Source organism: Agelaius tricolor, unplaced genomic scaffold (genome assembly GCF_023055355.1).
Source record: "Agelaius tricolor isolate 1412-34295 unplaced genomic scaffold, bAgeTri1.0.p SCAF_55, whole genome shotgun sequence".
NCBI lineage: Eukaryota > Metazoa > Chordata > Aves > Passeriformes > Icteridae > Agelaius > Agelaius tricolor.
Window position 1 is genome coordinate 1,480,646 of NW_027269315.1, and position 16,287 is coordinate 1,496,932.

At 48.6% G+C, this 16,287-nt stretch overlaps 1 protein-coding gene across 1 annotated transcript; it reads left to right on the forward strand.

Annotated features, from left to right (window-relative positions):
• Positions 1-3,828: 3,828 nt before the first annotated feature.
• On the forward strand, positions 3,829-10,183 carry ANKRD33 (ankyrin repeat domain 33). The gene is made up of 4 exons (XM_071456093.1): positions 3,829-4,143; positions 5,698-5,827; positions 6,757-6,897; positions 8,483-10,183. Exons 1-4 carry the CDS (start codon positions 3,829-3,831, stop codon positions 9,274-9,276), a joined length of 1,380 nt encoding a protein of 459 aa, XP_071312194.1. The 3' UTR covers positions 9,277-10,183.
• Positions 10,184-16,287: the final 6,104 nt, after the last annotated feature.

Consider the following 16,287-nt stretch of genomic DNA (forward strand, 5'->3'; position numbering starts at 1 on the left):
AGGAGTTTTTCTGGGCTTCCAGCTGAGCCTGTGGGGCTGCTCAGGCTGTATAAAAATATAAAAATACAGCCCAGGGCTCTCAGCAGCTCCTCAGCTAAAGACACTAAATCCCGTCCTGATCCTGCTCAGGATGGATGCAGCCATTTAAAGCAACAATTTAATTTAAGATCTCTTGGGTAGCTGAGCCCCACGTCAACGTGCAGGTTGTCACAGCTTTGGTGCCAAAAAGCCACCTCAGGCACAGGGCACAAACCTGGTTTTTCCCTGCAGAGGGGACAGAGGGACATTCCAGGGATGCCCAGGGAGTTTTTCCTCCTGGTTGTGGCCAGGATGCTGCCCAGCTGAGGAGGGAGCCACGGGAAAGAGCTGAACACCCCCAGGGAGGATCCAGGTGAGAGGAATTTCCCTCCATGCTTGGGAACATCTGAGGGGAGGGGAATTTGGAATTTTCCTCCTTTCATGGCACCCATTAATTGATTAATTAATTAATTGATGGCTTCTGCTAAGAAGGGAGAGGGTTTGATGCCAGGATTCTGTGTCCTGGGGGAGCCAGGAGCTGCTGTATTCAGAGATTGAAAATTAAATTTAATGGAATTCAGAGATTAAAAATTAAATTAAATGCTTCATTAATGGCATTCTGATATTAAAAATGAAATTAAATTAAATTCCTCATTAATGGCATTCAGCGATTAAAAATTAAATTAAATTCCTCATTAATGGAATTCAGAGATTGCAAATTACAAACTGTAGTGGAGGAATAAATTCCTCATTCATGGAATTCAGAGATTAAAAATTAAATTAAATTCCTCATTAATGGAATTCAGAGATTGAAAATACAAACTGTAGCAGAAGAATAAATTCCTCATTAATGGAATTCAGAGATTAAAAATTAAATTAAATTAAATTCCTCATTAATGGCATTCAGAGATTAAAAATTAAATTAAATTAAATTCCTCATTAATGGGATTCAGAGATTGCAAATTACAAACTGTAGCGGAGGAATAACTTCCTCATTAATGGAATTCAGAGATTAAAAAATTAAATTAAATTCCTCATTAATGGAATACAGAGATTGCAAATTACAAACTGTAGTGGAGGAATAAATTCCTCATTAATGGAATTCAGAGATTAAAAATTAAATTAAATTAAATTCCTCATTAATGGAATTTCAGAGATTAAAAACGAAATTAAATTAAATTCCTCATTCATGGAATTCAGAGATTGAAAATACAAACTGTAGCAGAAGAATAAATTCCTCATTCATGGAATTCAGAGATAAGAAAAGCTGGCTCAGAAATGCCACGGAATAGGACAGGCATTGCTGGGAAGGAAATGGAGCTAAAATCAGGGTTCAAAGGGTACAAATCAGATCAGATATTTTGGACAAACAGAACCATAAAAGATGCATTTTAGTTGGAGCCACGAGGGGTAATTTTACATAATTAGCTTTAAGGCATCTACACCATGGTGTGGCCAAAGCTGACAGGCCAAGAAATGCTAATAATGTATTGTAATTAAGAAATAATTAGCTTCTAATTGTGATGGCATTAATTGTAACATCTGTATTGTCCCACCCTTCGCATGGCACTGAAAAGGGAATAAAATTTTTTTTAAATACCTCTCAGTGACCCCACCTCTGGCTCAGCAAGGGGTTTAATCCAACAGGGTGTCCCCCTGTTTTTCCCACTGTGCCATGGGGGGCTGCTCCTTTCTGGGGGTGTCACAGCACCCAGACACCCCCATGGAAGAGGGGACAGGGGGCCAGGGATGGACCCTGGGCTGTGCTGGAGGCAGCTGAGGATCCCCAGCAGGATCAGGGACCCCGGAGCCCACCCAGCTCCCACAATCCCCTTGTTGGGGTGTTTGAGGGTCCCCAGGACGAGGGGAGAGATGAGAAAACTCCAAGTTTTCAGAAGGCTGATTTATTATTATATTATATTACATTACATTATATTATATTGTATTAGATTGCATTGTATTACATTACGTTATATTACATTATGTTATATTATATTGCATTATATTAGTTATATTATCATATCATATTTATATTATATTCTATCATATTTATATTATATTACATTACATTATATTATATATTATATAATATATATAATTATATATAATTATATAATAGTATAATAATTATATTGTTATATAATATATAATAATATATATTACACTATAATACAATATTATAATATATAATATTATATAATTATATAATATATAATTATATAAAATATAATTATATGTAAAATATTATATGACATATAAAATATGTATATTATTATATATACTAAATATGTAAATACATATACATATCATATTATATCATATTACATTAAAATTATACACTAAAACTATAGTACAGAAAGAGAAAGGAGACATCAGAGGGCCAGATAAGAATCATAATAAAAACCTGTGACTGACCAGAGAGTCTGACACAGCTGGACTGTGATTGGCCACTAATAAAAACAATTCACATGCTGGCTAAACAATTCTCCAAATCACATTCCAGAGCAGCAAAACGTGGAGCAGCTGAAGCTTCCCAGCTCCTCAGGAGAAAAAATCCTGGCAAAGGGACTTTTCATAAAATATCCTGGTTATTGGGATAATTACCAGTATTGCTGGATGGGGCTTGCCTGAACTTGTCTGGCCCTTGCTGCTTGACCAAAAGGCGGCAGCTGTGGTGATTTCACTTCAGAGACACTTTTGGGTAGCTGGATGTGTGGGGTTTTCACCCCAGAGACACTTTTGGCCAGCTGGATGTTGCAGCTGGGCCCTAGAGACAATTCCAGGCATGCAGGAGCTCAGGTTTCCCTCTGCTGGAGAAGCTTTAAGGGGATGGTGAAGGAAAGGAGTCGGTTCTGCTGGAGGGTTTGGATCCAGAGCTTTATTCTGGCCTCTGAATGCAGCACCAGCTCCCACAGAACTCCCTGAGCCCGTGGTTGCTGCTCCTTTGAACCCGGGGAGAGGGGCAGGGAAGGGGCAGGGAGCCACCAAGCAGGCACAGGAGGGGAGGGACAAAGGGACAAAGGACACCTGGGTGGCCCAATGTCCTCCAGGGGTGGAAAGCATCTTTTGAATTTTGCCAATCACTCAATGCCCTCTGGAATTCCAGGATTGACAGAGAGTGCTGGGAGGGTCTATTTTGACTGTCTGTCAAAATAGACCCAAACCAAAATGGAGCCAAACCAAAATGGAGCCAAACCAAAGTAGAGTCAAACCAAAGTAGAGCCAAAGCAAAATGGATCCAAACCAAAATAGACTCAAACCAAAGTAGAGCCAAACCAAAATGGACCCAAACCAAAATAAACCCAAACCAGAGTAGAGCCAAACCAAAGTAGAGCCAAACCAAAGTAGAGCCAAACCAAAATGGAGCCAAACCAAAATGGAGCCAAACCAAAACAGACCCAACCAAAATAGACCCAACCAAAATAGACCCAAACCAAAATGGACCCAAACCAAAGTAGAGCCAAACCAAAGTAGAGCCAAACCAAAATGGAGCCAAACCAAAATGGACCCCAACCAAAATAGACCCAGACCAAAATGGACCCAAACCAAAATAAGCCCAGACCAAAATTAACCCAAACCAAAATAGACCCAAACCAAAAAAAACCCAAATCAAAATAGACCCAAACCAATGGAGGGGGAGGGAGGGGGAGGGAGAGGTGACTGACACACCTGGGGAAGAAATCTTCAGGGAGAAACCCGAGGTATCTGAGGCAAACCATGGCATCACAGCTGGTGCCACCCCCTCTGTGCCTGCACAGGGCAGTGACAGCCCCGAGTGCCCCCTCGGCCACCCGGGCAGGGCTGGGCCGGATGACAGATGCCTGCAGTGGAGCAGAACCTGCTGCAGCTCCCAGTGCCAGCCTGGATGCCTCTGACCCGGAGCTGCACTATGAGGAGGAGGAGGAAGAGGAAACGTCCTCAGGATCCTCAGAGCCCTCAGACAGCAGCAGCATCTTCTCTGATGACTCAGTGTACCCCTGCTACGAGGCGTCCCCCGAGGCTGGTGGGGATGGGTTCCTCAGCCTCTACCAGTGCTGTGCCAGGAATGATGCCAAGCTGGTGTGGGAGAGGCTGGAGCGTGGGGTGAGCCGGAGTGAGGCCACGGAGCTGGACATCAACGGGAGGGTGAGCACCTGGGCAGGGTGGGGTGGGATCCTGCAGGGCTGGACCAGGGTCCTCAGGGAAATCCTGAAGGCTGGGGGCTGCTAGAGCAGGTGGGGCAGGAGGGTGGGGTGGATCTCCTGAGATTGATCCAAACTGTGGAGCAGAATGTGGATTTTCAGGCAAATCCTGAAGGCTGGGGGTTGCTGAAGCAGGTGGGGCAGGAGGGTGGGATGGGTGGGATGGGTCTCCTGGGATTGATCCAATCCTTGGGGCAGAACGAGGATTTTCCAGGAGCAGGCAAATCCTGAAGGCTGAAGGTTGCTAAAGTAGGTGGGGCAGGAAGGTGGGATGGATCTCCTGGGATTGATCCATACCTTGGAGAAAATGAGGATTCTCCAGGAGCAGGCAAATCCTGAAGCCTGTGGGTTGCTAGAGCAGGTGGGGCAGGAAGGTGGGATGGATCTCTTGGATTGATCCAGTCCTTGGAGCTGAATGAGGATTTTTCCAGGAGCAGGCAAATCCTGAAGGCCAGGGGCTGCTAGAGCAGGTAGGATAGGAAGGTGGGGTGGATCTCTTGGATTGATCCAATCCTTGGAGCTGAATGAGGATTTTTCCAAGAGCAGACAAATCCTCAAGGCTGGGGGTTGCCAAAACAGGTGGGGCAGGAGGGTGGGAGAGGCCTGGGTGGGATGGATCTCCTGGATTGATCCAATCCTTGGAGCTGAATGAAGATTTTCAGGCAAATCCTGAAGGCTGGGGGTTGCTGAAGCAGGTGGGGCAGGAGGGTGGGATGAGTCTCTTGGGATTGATCCAAACCTTGGAGCTGAATGAGGATTTTCCAGGAGCAGGCAAATCCTGGAGGCTGGGGGCTGCTGAAGCAGGATGGAGAGGCCTGGGTGGGATGGATCTCCTGGGATTGATCCAATCCTTGGGGCAGAACGAGGATTTTCCAGGAACAGACAAATCCTGAAGGCCAGGGGCTGCTAGAGCAGGTAGGATAGGAAGGTGGGATGGATCTCTTGGATTGATCCAATCCTCGGAGCTGAATGAGGACTTTCTAGGAGAAGGCAAATCCTGAAGGCCGGGGGCTGCTAGAGCAGGTAGGGCAGGAGGGTGGGATGGATCTCTTGGATTGATCCAATCCTTGGAGCTGAATGAGGATTTTTCCAGAAGACAAATCCTGGAGGCCAGGGGCTGCTAGAGCAGGTAGGATAGGAAGGTGGGATGGATCTCTTGGATTGATCCAATCCTCGGAGCTGAATGAGGATTTTTCCAGGAGCAGGCAAATCCTGAAGGCTGGGGGCTGCTAGAACAGGTAGGATAGGAAGGTGGGATGGATCTCTTGGATTGATCCAGTCCTTGGAGCTGAATGAGGATTTTTCCAGGAGCAGGCAAATCCTGAAGGCTAAAGCAGGTGGGGCAGGAGGATCTCCTGGGATGGATCTCCTGGGATTGATCCAGACCTTGGAGCAGAACCTTGTCTTTCCTCCCATCCTGCTCCAGCCTGGTTTGGGTGGGGGACAGTTTGGAATGGCCGTGGGATGCCCGTGGTGCTGAGTGCTGCTCCCTCTCCAGAACGCGCTGATGGTCGCCTGCTGCAAGGGCTTTGTGGACATCGTGCCCCTGCTGCAGAAGTGTCCCTACATCAACATCAACCAGCAGGACAACGACGGCAACACGGCCCTCATGATGGCTGCCCAGGCAGGTCAGCACTGTGCCCAGCCTTGGCACAGGCAGCACCCTCAGGAAGGGATGGGATCCCCTGTGCTTCCCCCAAAAACCCCAAAAGGGGTTTTTTTCCTGTCGTGAAAGCCGTGCTCCCAAGGGATGTGTGACATCAGCTACATTTGGGGTTCAGCTCTGCTTTAAAAATGATGAGGAAATGGAGATTCCTGCAGTGGTGCTGGGGCGAGTGGCAGAGCTGGGCTGGAGCTGTCCCTTGTGCCCCCGGAGCCACAGGGATTTATTTACCTGGCTAAAGGCTCCGAGCCCAAACCTCCAGCCTGGCTCCCTCCCCTTGATTTATGAGGAGGGGAAGGAGAAGGGTCTCAAAGTGGGGATCACCCTTGATCCCCATTGTATCCTTGCTAGAATCCATCATTTTCTGGGGTTTTTCCCATTTTTGGAGTCTTTCCTGTGTTCTCCACTAAAGCAGCTGGTTCATCATTGGTGTTCCCTCCATGCCCAACCCAAAATAAACACAAAATGGACCCAAACCAAAACAGACCCAAACCAAAATGGACCCAAACAAAATTGGACCCAAACCAAAATGGAGCCAAGCCAAAATGGAGCCAAACCAAAATTAACCCAAACCAAAATGGACCCAAAACAAAACGGACCCAAACCAAATAGACCCAAACCAAAATAAGCCCAAACCAAAACCAAAATGTACCCAAACCAAAATGGACCCAAACCAAAGTAGAGCCAAACCAAAGTAGAGCCAAACCAAAATGGACCCCAACCAAAACACACCCAAACCAAAATAGACCCAAACAGACCCAAACCCTTTCAATCCTGACCCCTCCAATCCCCCACACCTGCACCCCCACGGAATGCAGCTGCTGAATTCTCTGTCCAGCCGTGGTCCCCGGGTAACTGTGGGAACTCTAACACAGCTCCTCTCTGGCTCTTAAGGACACATCACCATTGTCAACTACCTCCTGAATTACTACCCTGCCCTGGAGGTGGACCAGAGGGACCCACGAGGGCTGACGGCGCTGATGAAGGCGGCGGTGCAGGGGCGGGAGGACTGCGTCACCGCCCTGCTCCTGGCAGGTGAGCATCCCCAGAGACCCTGGGGGTGGCAATCACATCTCCTCTGGGACCCCTGGGGGTGGCAATCACATCTCCTCTGTGATGGGACCCTGGGTGTGGCAATCGCATCTCCTCTGGGATCACATCTCCTCCGGGACCCTGCGGGTACCAATCACATCTCTGGAACCCTGGGGGTGCTAATCACATCTCCTCATGGACCCTGTGTCTCGGTTTGGAAAGACAGGTGCCTGCTAAGGAAGGCAGGAGCCTCCCCAGAAATGGAGAATGTAAACCCTCCCCACCCCTCCAAATTACTATAAATTTGAAATTAAGGGGCTCTCAAGCAAAAAATATGGGAGCAGGAAATAACAGTTTGTCTTGGTTTAGAAAGACAGGTGCCTGTTAAGGCAGGAGCCTCCCCTGAAATGGAAAATGTAAACCCCCTCCCTCTGAATTGTTATAAATTTTATATTAAGGGGCTCTCAGGCAAAAATATGGGAGCAGGAAATAACAGTTCTTTAATAGGGAAGAAAAGAAAAGGATAAAATAAACAATGCAGTGAACTAGAACAAAACTGCCAGAGTCAGAACCCAACCTGACACCCTGTGGGTCAGGGTGTTGGTATCAGTCCCATTGGAATTGTGGCTGCAGCCCTCCTGCAGTGTCAGGGGTGGTTCTGCTGGAGCAGGGATCCTGTAGGAAAGGGTGGAATCTTCCTCTGAGGATCCAGTGGAAGAGGCAGCTGCTCCTCTGGGAATCCAGTGGAGAAGCTGTGCTGGTGTTCCAGAATCTCCAGATTCTATCTGGGTAGGAATGTTTGAAATCTCAGATTGTATCCAGGTAGGAATGTTTGAAATCTCAGATTATATTCAGGTAGGAATGTTTGAAATCTCAGATTGTATCCAGGTAGGAATGCTTGGCTCCTCCCTCTGGGCTCTCATCTCCCAATGGGATGCTGTAGTTCTTATCAGCCATGCAGGGACATTCCATAGCTGTTATCAGCAGATGTCCCCCCAGAGGGAGGAGTGATTGTGAGCACTCAGAGAGAGATAAGGAAAAACTGCCCACTGGACAAAAGACAACTGCCATACAGTTGGTAATAGAGTACATCTTGCCTTGCAAGCTGGAAAACCCTGGGTGTGCTAATCACATCTCCTCTGGGACCCTGGGGGTAGCAATCACATCTCTGGGACTCTTGGTGTGGCAATCACATCTCCTCTGGCACCCTTGGTGTGCTAATCACATCTCCTCTGGGACCCTGGGTGTGCCAATCACATCTCTGGCACCCTTGGTGTGCTAATCACATCTCTGGGACTCTTGGTGTGCCAATCACATCTCTGGGACTCTTGGTGTGCCAATCACATCTCTGGGACCCTGGGGGTGGCAATCACATCTCTGGGACTCTTGGTGTGGCAATCACATCTCTGGGACTCTGGGGGTGGCAATCACATCTCTGGGACTCTCGGTGTGCCAATCACATCTCTGGGACTCTGGGGGTGGCAATCATATCTCTGGGACTCTTGGTGTGCCAATCACATCTCTGGGACTCTTGGTGTGGCAATCATGCCTCCTCTGGGGTGCTGAGTGTGCTCTCTGCTGTCCCCAGGAGCTGACCTGCAGGCTGTGGATGCCGTCAAGGGGAAGACAGCCAGGGAATGGGCGACCTTCACCGGCCGCTTCGAGACCACGGTGCGCATCCGGAGCCTCCTGCGCCGCCCGCGCGCCGAGCAGTTCACGGCCCACTACCGGCCCGAGTGGCCAGCGCTGGCCGAGCTGGTGGCCAAAGCCCTGAGCCCCAAATCCAGGAGCAAGAGGCTCTCGGAGAAGATCAGATCCATCTTCACCTTCAACATCCCGCGGAACCCCGAGGAGGACGGCGTGCTGGACCACATGGTGAGGATGACCACGGCCCTGGGCAGCCCCTTCGTGGCCACCGCCTGCCAAACCGTGTGCCCCGACAGCCCGCCCGAGGTGGGCAAGCGCCGGCTCTCGGTGCAGGAGATCCTCGGGCAGCACGTGGTGGATCCAGATGAGGAATCAGAGCTGTCCTCAAGGCCCAGCACGGGGGGATCCTCCTGTAATGGTCAGGTTGTGTCCGAGCTCCGACTGCCGCCGCCGCCGCCACCCAGGCGGTTCCTGAGCTTCCTGCCGCGGTGGCTGCGCCGGGGGAACAGCGTCTTCCCCTGGGAGCCTGTGCCCAAAATCAAGGTCAGCAAAGCTTCTGGGTCGTCCACTGGGGAGAGGAAACCACGTGTGAAGGATAAGCACCTGCTGCAGCCACCACAATGGAGGTACAAGGTGCTGAAGGAGGAGAAGAAAGCGGCCGAGGAGGCCAAGAAAGGGGAGAAGGAGAAGGAGAAGGAGAAGAAGAAGAAGAGGAAGAAGAAAAAGAAAGGCTAAGGAGGGAGGTGGTGGGGTGGGGACAAGGTTCTTGTTGTCCCCTTTTTTGCTGATTTTTCTGGCACGGGGGGGTTTTGTTCCCGGTGATGGGAATGGAATATCCCCAAAGGTTCCCAGGCCCCTGCCTGGCCTCTCGTCCTCTCCACCCCAAGGGTGGCCACCCTAGCATGGGACATGTCGTGCTGGGCACTGATGTCCAGAGACCCTGAAGCTCCAGGAATGCCAGGGAGTGGGACTGTGGCGCAAGTCCTTCCTATTTTTCCTTTTTTTTTTTTTTTCCCTTTTATTTATTTTCTTTTCTTTTTTTTTTTTTTTGCCTCTCTGATTTTCCCAAGCTCTCGATGCATTGGAATGTGGCTGAGCAAATTAAAATGGAAGTGGTTGCCATGTTAACAGGATTGCTTCCATGAATAAAGCTCAGGGCTGCTGTGGGGCTGGCAGGAATTCTCCCCCTCTGCTGCCAGCGTCCCCTGGCTGCTCTGTCCCCTCCTCAGTGACATTCCCCACTCCTGTGTGTCCCTGGCTGGTGGACAGACACACCAAGGCTCAGCACAGGGAGCAGCTCCGTGCTGTGGAAGGAGAACCAGCTGCAGGCACAGGCTGGAAACACTTGGGATGTTCATGGGCTCCATCCCAGCTGCTCCCAAAGCTCCAATGCTGCCAAGCAGCAGCAGCAGCAGGGCGCTGGTTGTAGGAGCAATGGGGTTAGCACAGTCGGGATGGAGATGAGAGATCTCTGAAGCCAGGTGCTGGAACTTGGGGTTTATTGCAAAGGGACAAGAGCAGGGCCCTGCTGGGAGCTGCCAGGCACAGCTGGAGCAGGACTGAGAGAAGAGAGGGGGAGAGAGGATGAGAGGGTGAGAGCATAAAAGCATAAGAGAGTAAAAGGGGTAAGAGAGTAAAAGGCAAGGGCAAGAAGTTCCTGTTACAATACAATAAATCTTCTTCTGTGTTGAATATTCTGATTCTCACTAACCAATCCAGTACAATACACAAATCCCTACAGCATTTCCATACAGCCTATAAGAATCATTACATTACCACACTGTGTTACATTTTAAACCCTACAAACTCCTCTTTGGGCCCCTTCTGCCAAGCCAGCAGGGTCTGCTCTGACCCCTGGACCTGTCTGCAGGCAGAGGGTGTTGTTCCATCAAAAGGGGATCCCCTTCAGCCAGCCACACCATTGTTTTCCTGTTGTTCAGTAACTGAGGGATCTCAAAGCTTGCTTTCATTTCAATCTCGCTTATAGTTTCTATATTCTCCAAATCAATCATATTTACAAGGCTTTCCTGTTTCATCTCCCCCAACACTCCACCTGTCTGTGTGTCTGTCTGTCCATGATCCCTCCTGGCTCACCTAAACTTGCTTTCATTTCAATCTCGCTTATCATTTCCATATTCTCAAAACCTTTTGCCAGACAATCATATTTATAAGGCTTTCCTGCTTCATCTTCCCCAACACTGGTGTTCCCAGGTTTTTCAAGATATTTCAAGATCACCTCAAGCCCAGCTCCACCCCAGGGTGCAGGAACGTGAGGCTGAGCTGCTGGCTCCTACACCATGGGCAGAGCTTGACCCTGGCAGGGCAGCAGGCAGTGCCACAGTGCTCAGAGCAAAAGCCACCCATAAATAAATAATAATAAATAACAAATAAATAATCCTTGGCCAGGTGTGGAACCCCCTCCTGTCGCTGTAGGACACGAAAAAACACAAGCACACACCGCTGCTCTCAAGGTGAAGGAAAAGGGAAGTTTATTTTCTGACTCTAACATTTATAGTTTTCCAAGAGTGACAGTGGATTGGAGGGTGACAGTGCCACCTCTCCAATGGCACTGGTCAAACCAACAGCCCATCAACTCTTTCCTCCTCCATAAAGGAATGCAAAACAATGAGTTATTTACAGAAAGTGTGTGAGAAAGTTCATTACAAGAATGTCAACCTCAGAAGGTTTAGAAAATCTTAAAAAACCAAGGTGACATCCTCCCTGCACCACCCCTTTTTTTGGGGGAACAGGAGTCCACACTCCCCCTTTGAGGCTGCAGCTCTGTCAGAACCCAGGAAATTCCTCTGGCTGCCCTGGATGGCTCAGAGACCTTGGCACAGAGCCCAAGACCCCTGGGCCTTTGATTTAACCCATGGAAAAAACAATTAACAACCTTTCTGTGAAGAATTACAAGTCAAAAGAGTTTAAGTACATTAATAGTTAGTTTGTCATGGGGTGAAAAATAGATTTTTGAGGTTTTTAGAATGGGGGCTCAGGGTCCCAAGATGGAGGAATTTGGGTGTGCCTTGTCCTTTTTCCTTCTTCTTCCTCTCCTGGCCTCCATCTTCTGGGTGGTGTTGGCACTTTTAGATTGGTTTAGAGTAGAAGCTCACTGTCTAACATAGGTGATAGGTACTGGGAATTATTGTAAATAATGTACAGGTAGTTTTTAGTATAAAAACACAACACTGCCACTGAGGCCTCACGTCAAAATGCAGCGCTCTCCTGGGAGTCAGTGTGTGTCACAGAATCCCAGAATGAATCACAGAATCACAGAATCAATCACAGATTCAATCCCAGAATCCCAGAATCACAGAATGAATCACAGAATCAATCACAGAATCACAGAATGATGAGGTTGGAAGAGGTCTCCAAGATCATCGAGTCCAACCTATGCCCTAACACCTCACCCAGACTGTAGCACCAAGTGCCTGTCCAGTATATTTTTAAACACACGTGTCAGCACAGAAAGTCTAAAATCCTCAGCATCCAGAGCTCCAACATCTGCTCTTTGGGCCAGCCCAACCTCAGCCCCCACTTCTCCCTCCAGCTCCACCCCAAGCCCCATCCCTGCCTTTCTGCCTTCTGGATTTTGGCAGAAAAGTGAAATTACACACTTGTAATCAACTGCACAGCCGTGATCTCAGTGCTACCAATCAATTTTGGAATTCTTCTCCACGGCCTCAGGTCAAAATGCAGCGCTCTCCTGGCAGTCAGTGTGTCAGCACAGAAAGTCTAAAATCCTCAGCATCCAGAACTCCAACATCTGCCAGCTGTTTCCCTGGCACGGTGCCCTTCTCCAGCATTTCCAAAGAGGTGGCAGGACCTGATTTTCCTCCCCGCTGTCGTTGCACCCCCAGCCCCGATTTCATCCCGAACCCGCCCGGATCCTCCCGGAGCGCTGGGGGCACCGCGGCGGCGGAGCTTTGAGTCTGGCCAGCCCTATCAGCCGAGATCTCGGAAGTTCAAACAAACAAAAGCACAAAACCAGGATAAAACAGGCAGGACCTTCAGCGGTGACTTTGCCCGTGCTGGAGCCCGGGGGGAAATGGGCAGTTTCCATCTGATAGGAGGAAAACGATGCCTGCAGACTCCTTATCTCCGTGACCATCTTTGCTCCACCAGGCGGCTCGCAGCGATCCGGCCCGGCCGGATTTTGGCCCCTCCCGGGGTTATTCCTGGGTGGAATAACCTGGATGGAATTCCTGTTCTTGCAGCCCTTCCATGGGAGCAGACACAGGGCATCCTGCTTGCAGGCAGCTCTGCAGCAAGGTTGAACATGAGCCAGGAATGTTCCTTGGTGGCCAACAAGGCCAACAGCGTCCTGGCCTGGATCAGGAATGGTGTGGGCAGCATTCTGCCCCTGAAGAATTGTGGGGCCAGCAGGACCAAGGCAGTGATTCTTCCCCCGTACTTGGCACTGGTGAGGCCAAACCTTGGGTGCTGTGTCCAGTTCTTGCCCCTCAGTTTGGGAAGGTCGTTGAGATGCTTGAGCACATCCAGAGGAGGCAACGAGGCTGGTGAGGGGCTTGGGACACAAACCCTGTGAGGAATGTTTGAAGGAACTGGGGGTGTTTAGCCTGGAGAAGAGGAGGCTTAGGGGTGACCTTCTTGCTCCTGAAGGGAGGTTGGAGACAGGTGGGGTTGGGTTCTCCCACCAGGCAGCACTGACAGAAACAGAGGACACGGTCTCCAGCTATGTCAGGGAAGGGATAGGTTGGATATTAGGAGGAAATTTTTCACCAAAAGAATAATAAAGCACTGGAATGCTCTTCCCAGGGAGGTGGTGGAATCACCATCTCTGGATGTGGTTAAAAAAAGCCTGGACAGGCACTTGGTGCTACAGTCTGGGTGAGGTGTGAGGGCACAGGTTGGACTCAATGATTTTGGAGATCTCTTCCAACCTCATGAATCTGTGATTCTGTGATTGATTCTGTGATTGATTCTGTGATTCTGTGATTCTGTGATTGATTCTGTGATTGATTCTGTGATTCTGTGATTCTGGGATTCTGTGATTCATTCTGGGATTCTGTGATTCTGTGACACACTCTGACTCCCAGGAGAGCGCTGCATTTTGACGTGAGGCCTCAGTGGCAGTGTTGTCTTTTTATACTAAAAACTACCTGTACAATATTTACAATAATTCCCAGTACCTATCACCTATGTTAGACAGTGAGCTTCTACTCTAAACCAATCTAAAAGTGCCAACACCACCCAGAAGATGGAGGCCAGGAGGAAGGAGAAAGAAGGACAAGGCACACCCAAATTCCTCCATCTTGGGACCCCGAGCCCCCATTCTAAAAACCTCAAAAATCTATTTTTCACCCTGTGACAAACTAACTATTAATGTACTTAAACTCTTTTGACTTGTAATTCTTCACAGAAAGGTTGTTAATTGTTTTTTCCAAGGGTTAAATCAAAGGCCCAGGGGTCTTGGGCTCTGTGCCAAGGTCTCTGAGCCATCCAGGGCAGCCAGAGGAATTTCCTGGGTTCTGACAGAGCTGCAGCCTCAAAGGGGGAGTGTGGACTCCTGTTCCCCCCAAAAAGGGTGCGGTGCAGGGAGGGGGCTCCTTGGGGTGGCGCTGGAGGGAGAAGTGGGAGGCTGAGATTGGGGCGAGCAGCCCTGAAAGTGGCAAAACGGGAAGCGGAGCTTCCTCTGCCCGGGGTCCCGCGTGCTCCGGGCGAGCGGGAAGTGCCCGGCCCCGGCCGTGGGAACGGCCCCGGTGGCGGTGTCCCAGTGCCGGGGACAGCAGGGACAGCGGGGATGGGCCCTGGGGACACCCGGGGACAATGGGGACAGCGGGGACAGCGGGCATGAGCCCTGGGGGCAGCCGGGACGGCCCCTGGGGACAGCGGGGACGGGCCCTGGGGACAGCGGGGACAGCGGCCATGAGCCCTGAGGACACCCGGGGACAGCGGGGATGGGCCCTGAGGACAGCAGGGACAACGGGGATGGGCCCTGGGGACAGCGGGGACAGCGGGGACAGCGGGGATGGGCCCTGGGGACAGTGGGGACAGCGGCCGTGTGCCCTGGGGACACCCCGGGACAGCGGGGATGGGCCCCAGGGACAGCGGGGATGGGTTCTGGGGACAGCGGGGACAGCAGGGATGTGTCCCAGGGACAGCGGGGACGGGTCCCAGGGACAGCAGGGACAGCAGGGATGTGCCCCGGGGACAGCGGGGATGTGTCCCAGGGACAGTGGGGATGGGCCCTGGGGACAGCAGGGACAGCGGGGATGTGTCCCAGGGACAGCGGGGATGGGCCAGCACAAGGCTCTGAGTGGGACCCCGTGGCCACCGTGCCCTGCTCCGTGCCCTGCACACCCCCCGGCACGCCCTTGTGGGAAATGCTTCTCACTTCCAACATTTAAATCAATTTGTTCCAATATTTACCAAAAATGCAGCCGCAGACTGAATAGAGAAAATTTTACAGATCGGGAGCAGCAGAGGGTTTGCCCCATCATGTGCTCATCCACACAATGGAGGTTTCACCTTTTCACTCTTTAGTTCCCCCAAAGTTTTTTTCCTTTCCTGTCCAGTGGTGGAGTTTAAATCCTTAAATCCTGATTGGAGATCAGCTGTTGCCATAGTAATGAGCTGACCCTCCCAAATATCCCAATCCCAGGCCCCCCAATAGCAACACAAAGGATAAAACATAAATATATAAATATTCATCTAAATATATATTTTTAATATATTTAAATATATATATCTATATAATATATAAAAATCTATAAAACTTCTCTTAAAATATAAATATAAATATAAATATAAATATAAATATAAATATAAATATAAATATAAATATAAATATATATAATATTTGCCTTTTATTTATGAGAGTCAGCCATCCCATTACTCATCTATCACACCCTGATCCTGCATTACACCCCAGGGTAAAATCCTCTCCTGCCCTCCTGATGCCTTTTTGGGCTACCTAAAATCAGACAGCAGACAAAACTAAGGGAATAAAAAATTATTATATTCATAGAAGGCCCTAAAGGCACATTTTGGTACAAAAAAGACAATGGGTCATGGATTTTAATTCTTTTATAAGTTTGGTCCATTTTTGGGTATAGTCCCTGGTGGGGAGGCTTAGTGTGCCTGAAATGTACCTGAAGGCCTTCAAGAAATAAATAAACAAAGAACCAAATAAATAATACATAAATAAATATTAAATTAATAAATAGATAGATAGATAGATAGATAGATAGACAGATTAAAAAAAAAAACGAACAAAAAACTGCTTTTTATTCCCTTTATTTTGTCTGGTCTCAGTTTTTAGGTGTAGTCCCTGAGGGGGACTTAGTCTGCCTGAAATGTACCTGAAGGCCTTCAATAAATAAATAACCAAATTAATAATAAATAAATAATAAATAATAGATAGATGATAGATAGATCGATAGATAGATAGATAGATAGATAGATAGATAGATGAATAATAAATAAATAAAGATAGATAGACAGACAGATAGATAGATAGATAGATAGATAGATAGATAGATAGATAATACATAAATAAATAAATAAATAAATGCTTTTTATTCCCTTTATTTTGTCTGGCCTCAGTTTTTAGGTGTAGTCCCTGAGGGGGACTTAGTCTGCCTGAAATGTACCTGAAGGCCTCCAATAAATAAATAAACAAATAACCAAATAAATACATAATAAATAAATAAATAATAGATAGATAGATAGATAGATAGATAGATGAATAATACATAAATAAATAAATAATACATAAATAAA

Bases quoted from the DNA above. Each gene is read 5' to 3' on its own strand.
- ANKRD33 (XM_071456093.1), top strand. From the start codon at position 3,829: ATGACAGATGCCTGCAGTGGAGCAGAACCTGCTGCAGCTCCCAGTGCC. The intron at 4,144-5,697 runs GTGAGCACCTGG...CTCCCTCTCCAG, and splicing joins AGCTGGACATCAACGGGAGG to AACGCGCTGATGGTCGCCTG. The intron at 6,898-8,482 runs GTGAGCATCCCC...TGCTGTCCCCAG, and splicing joins CACCGCCCTGCTCCTGGCAG to GAGCTGACCTGCAGGCTGTG.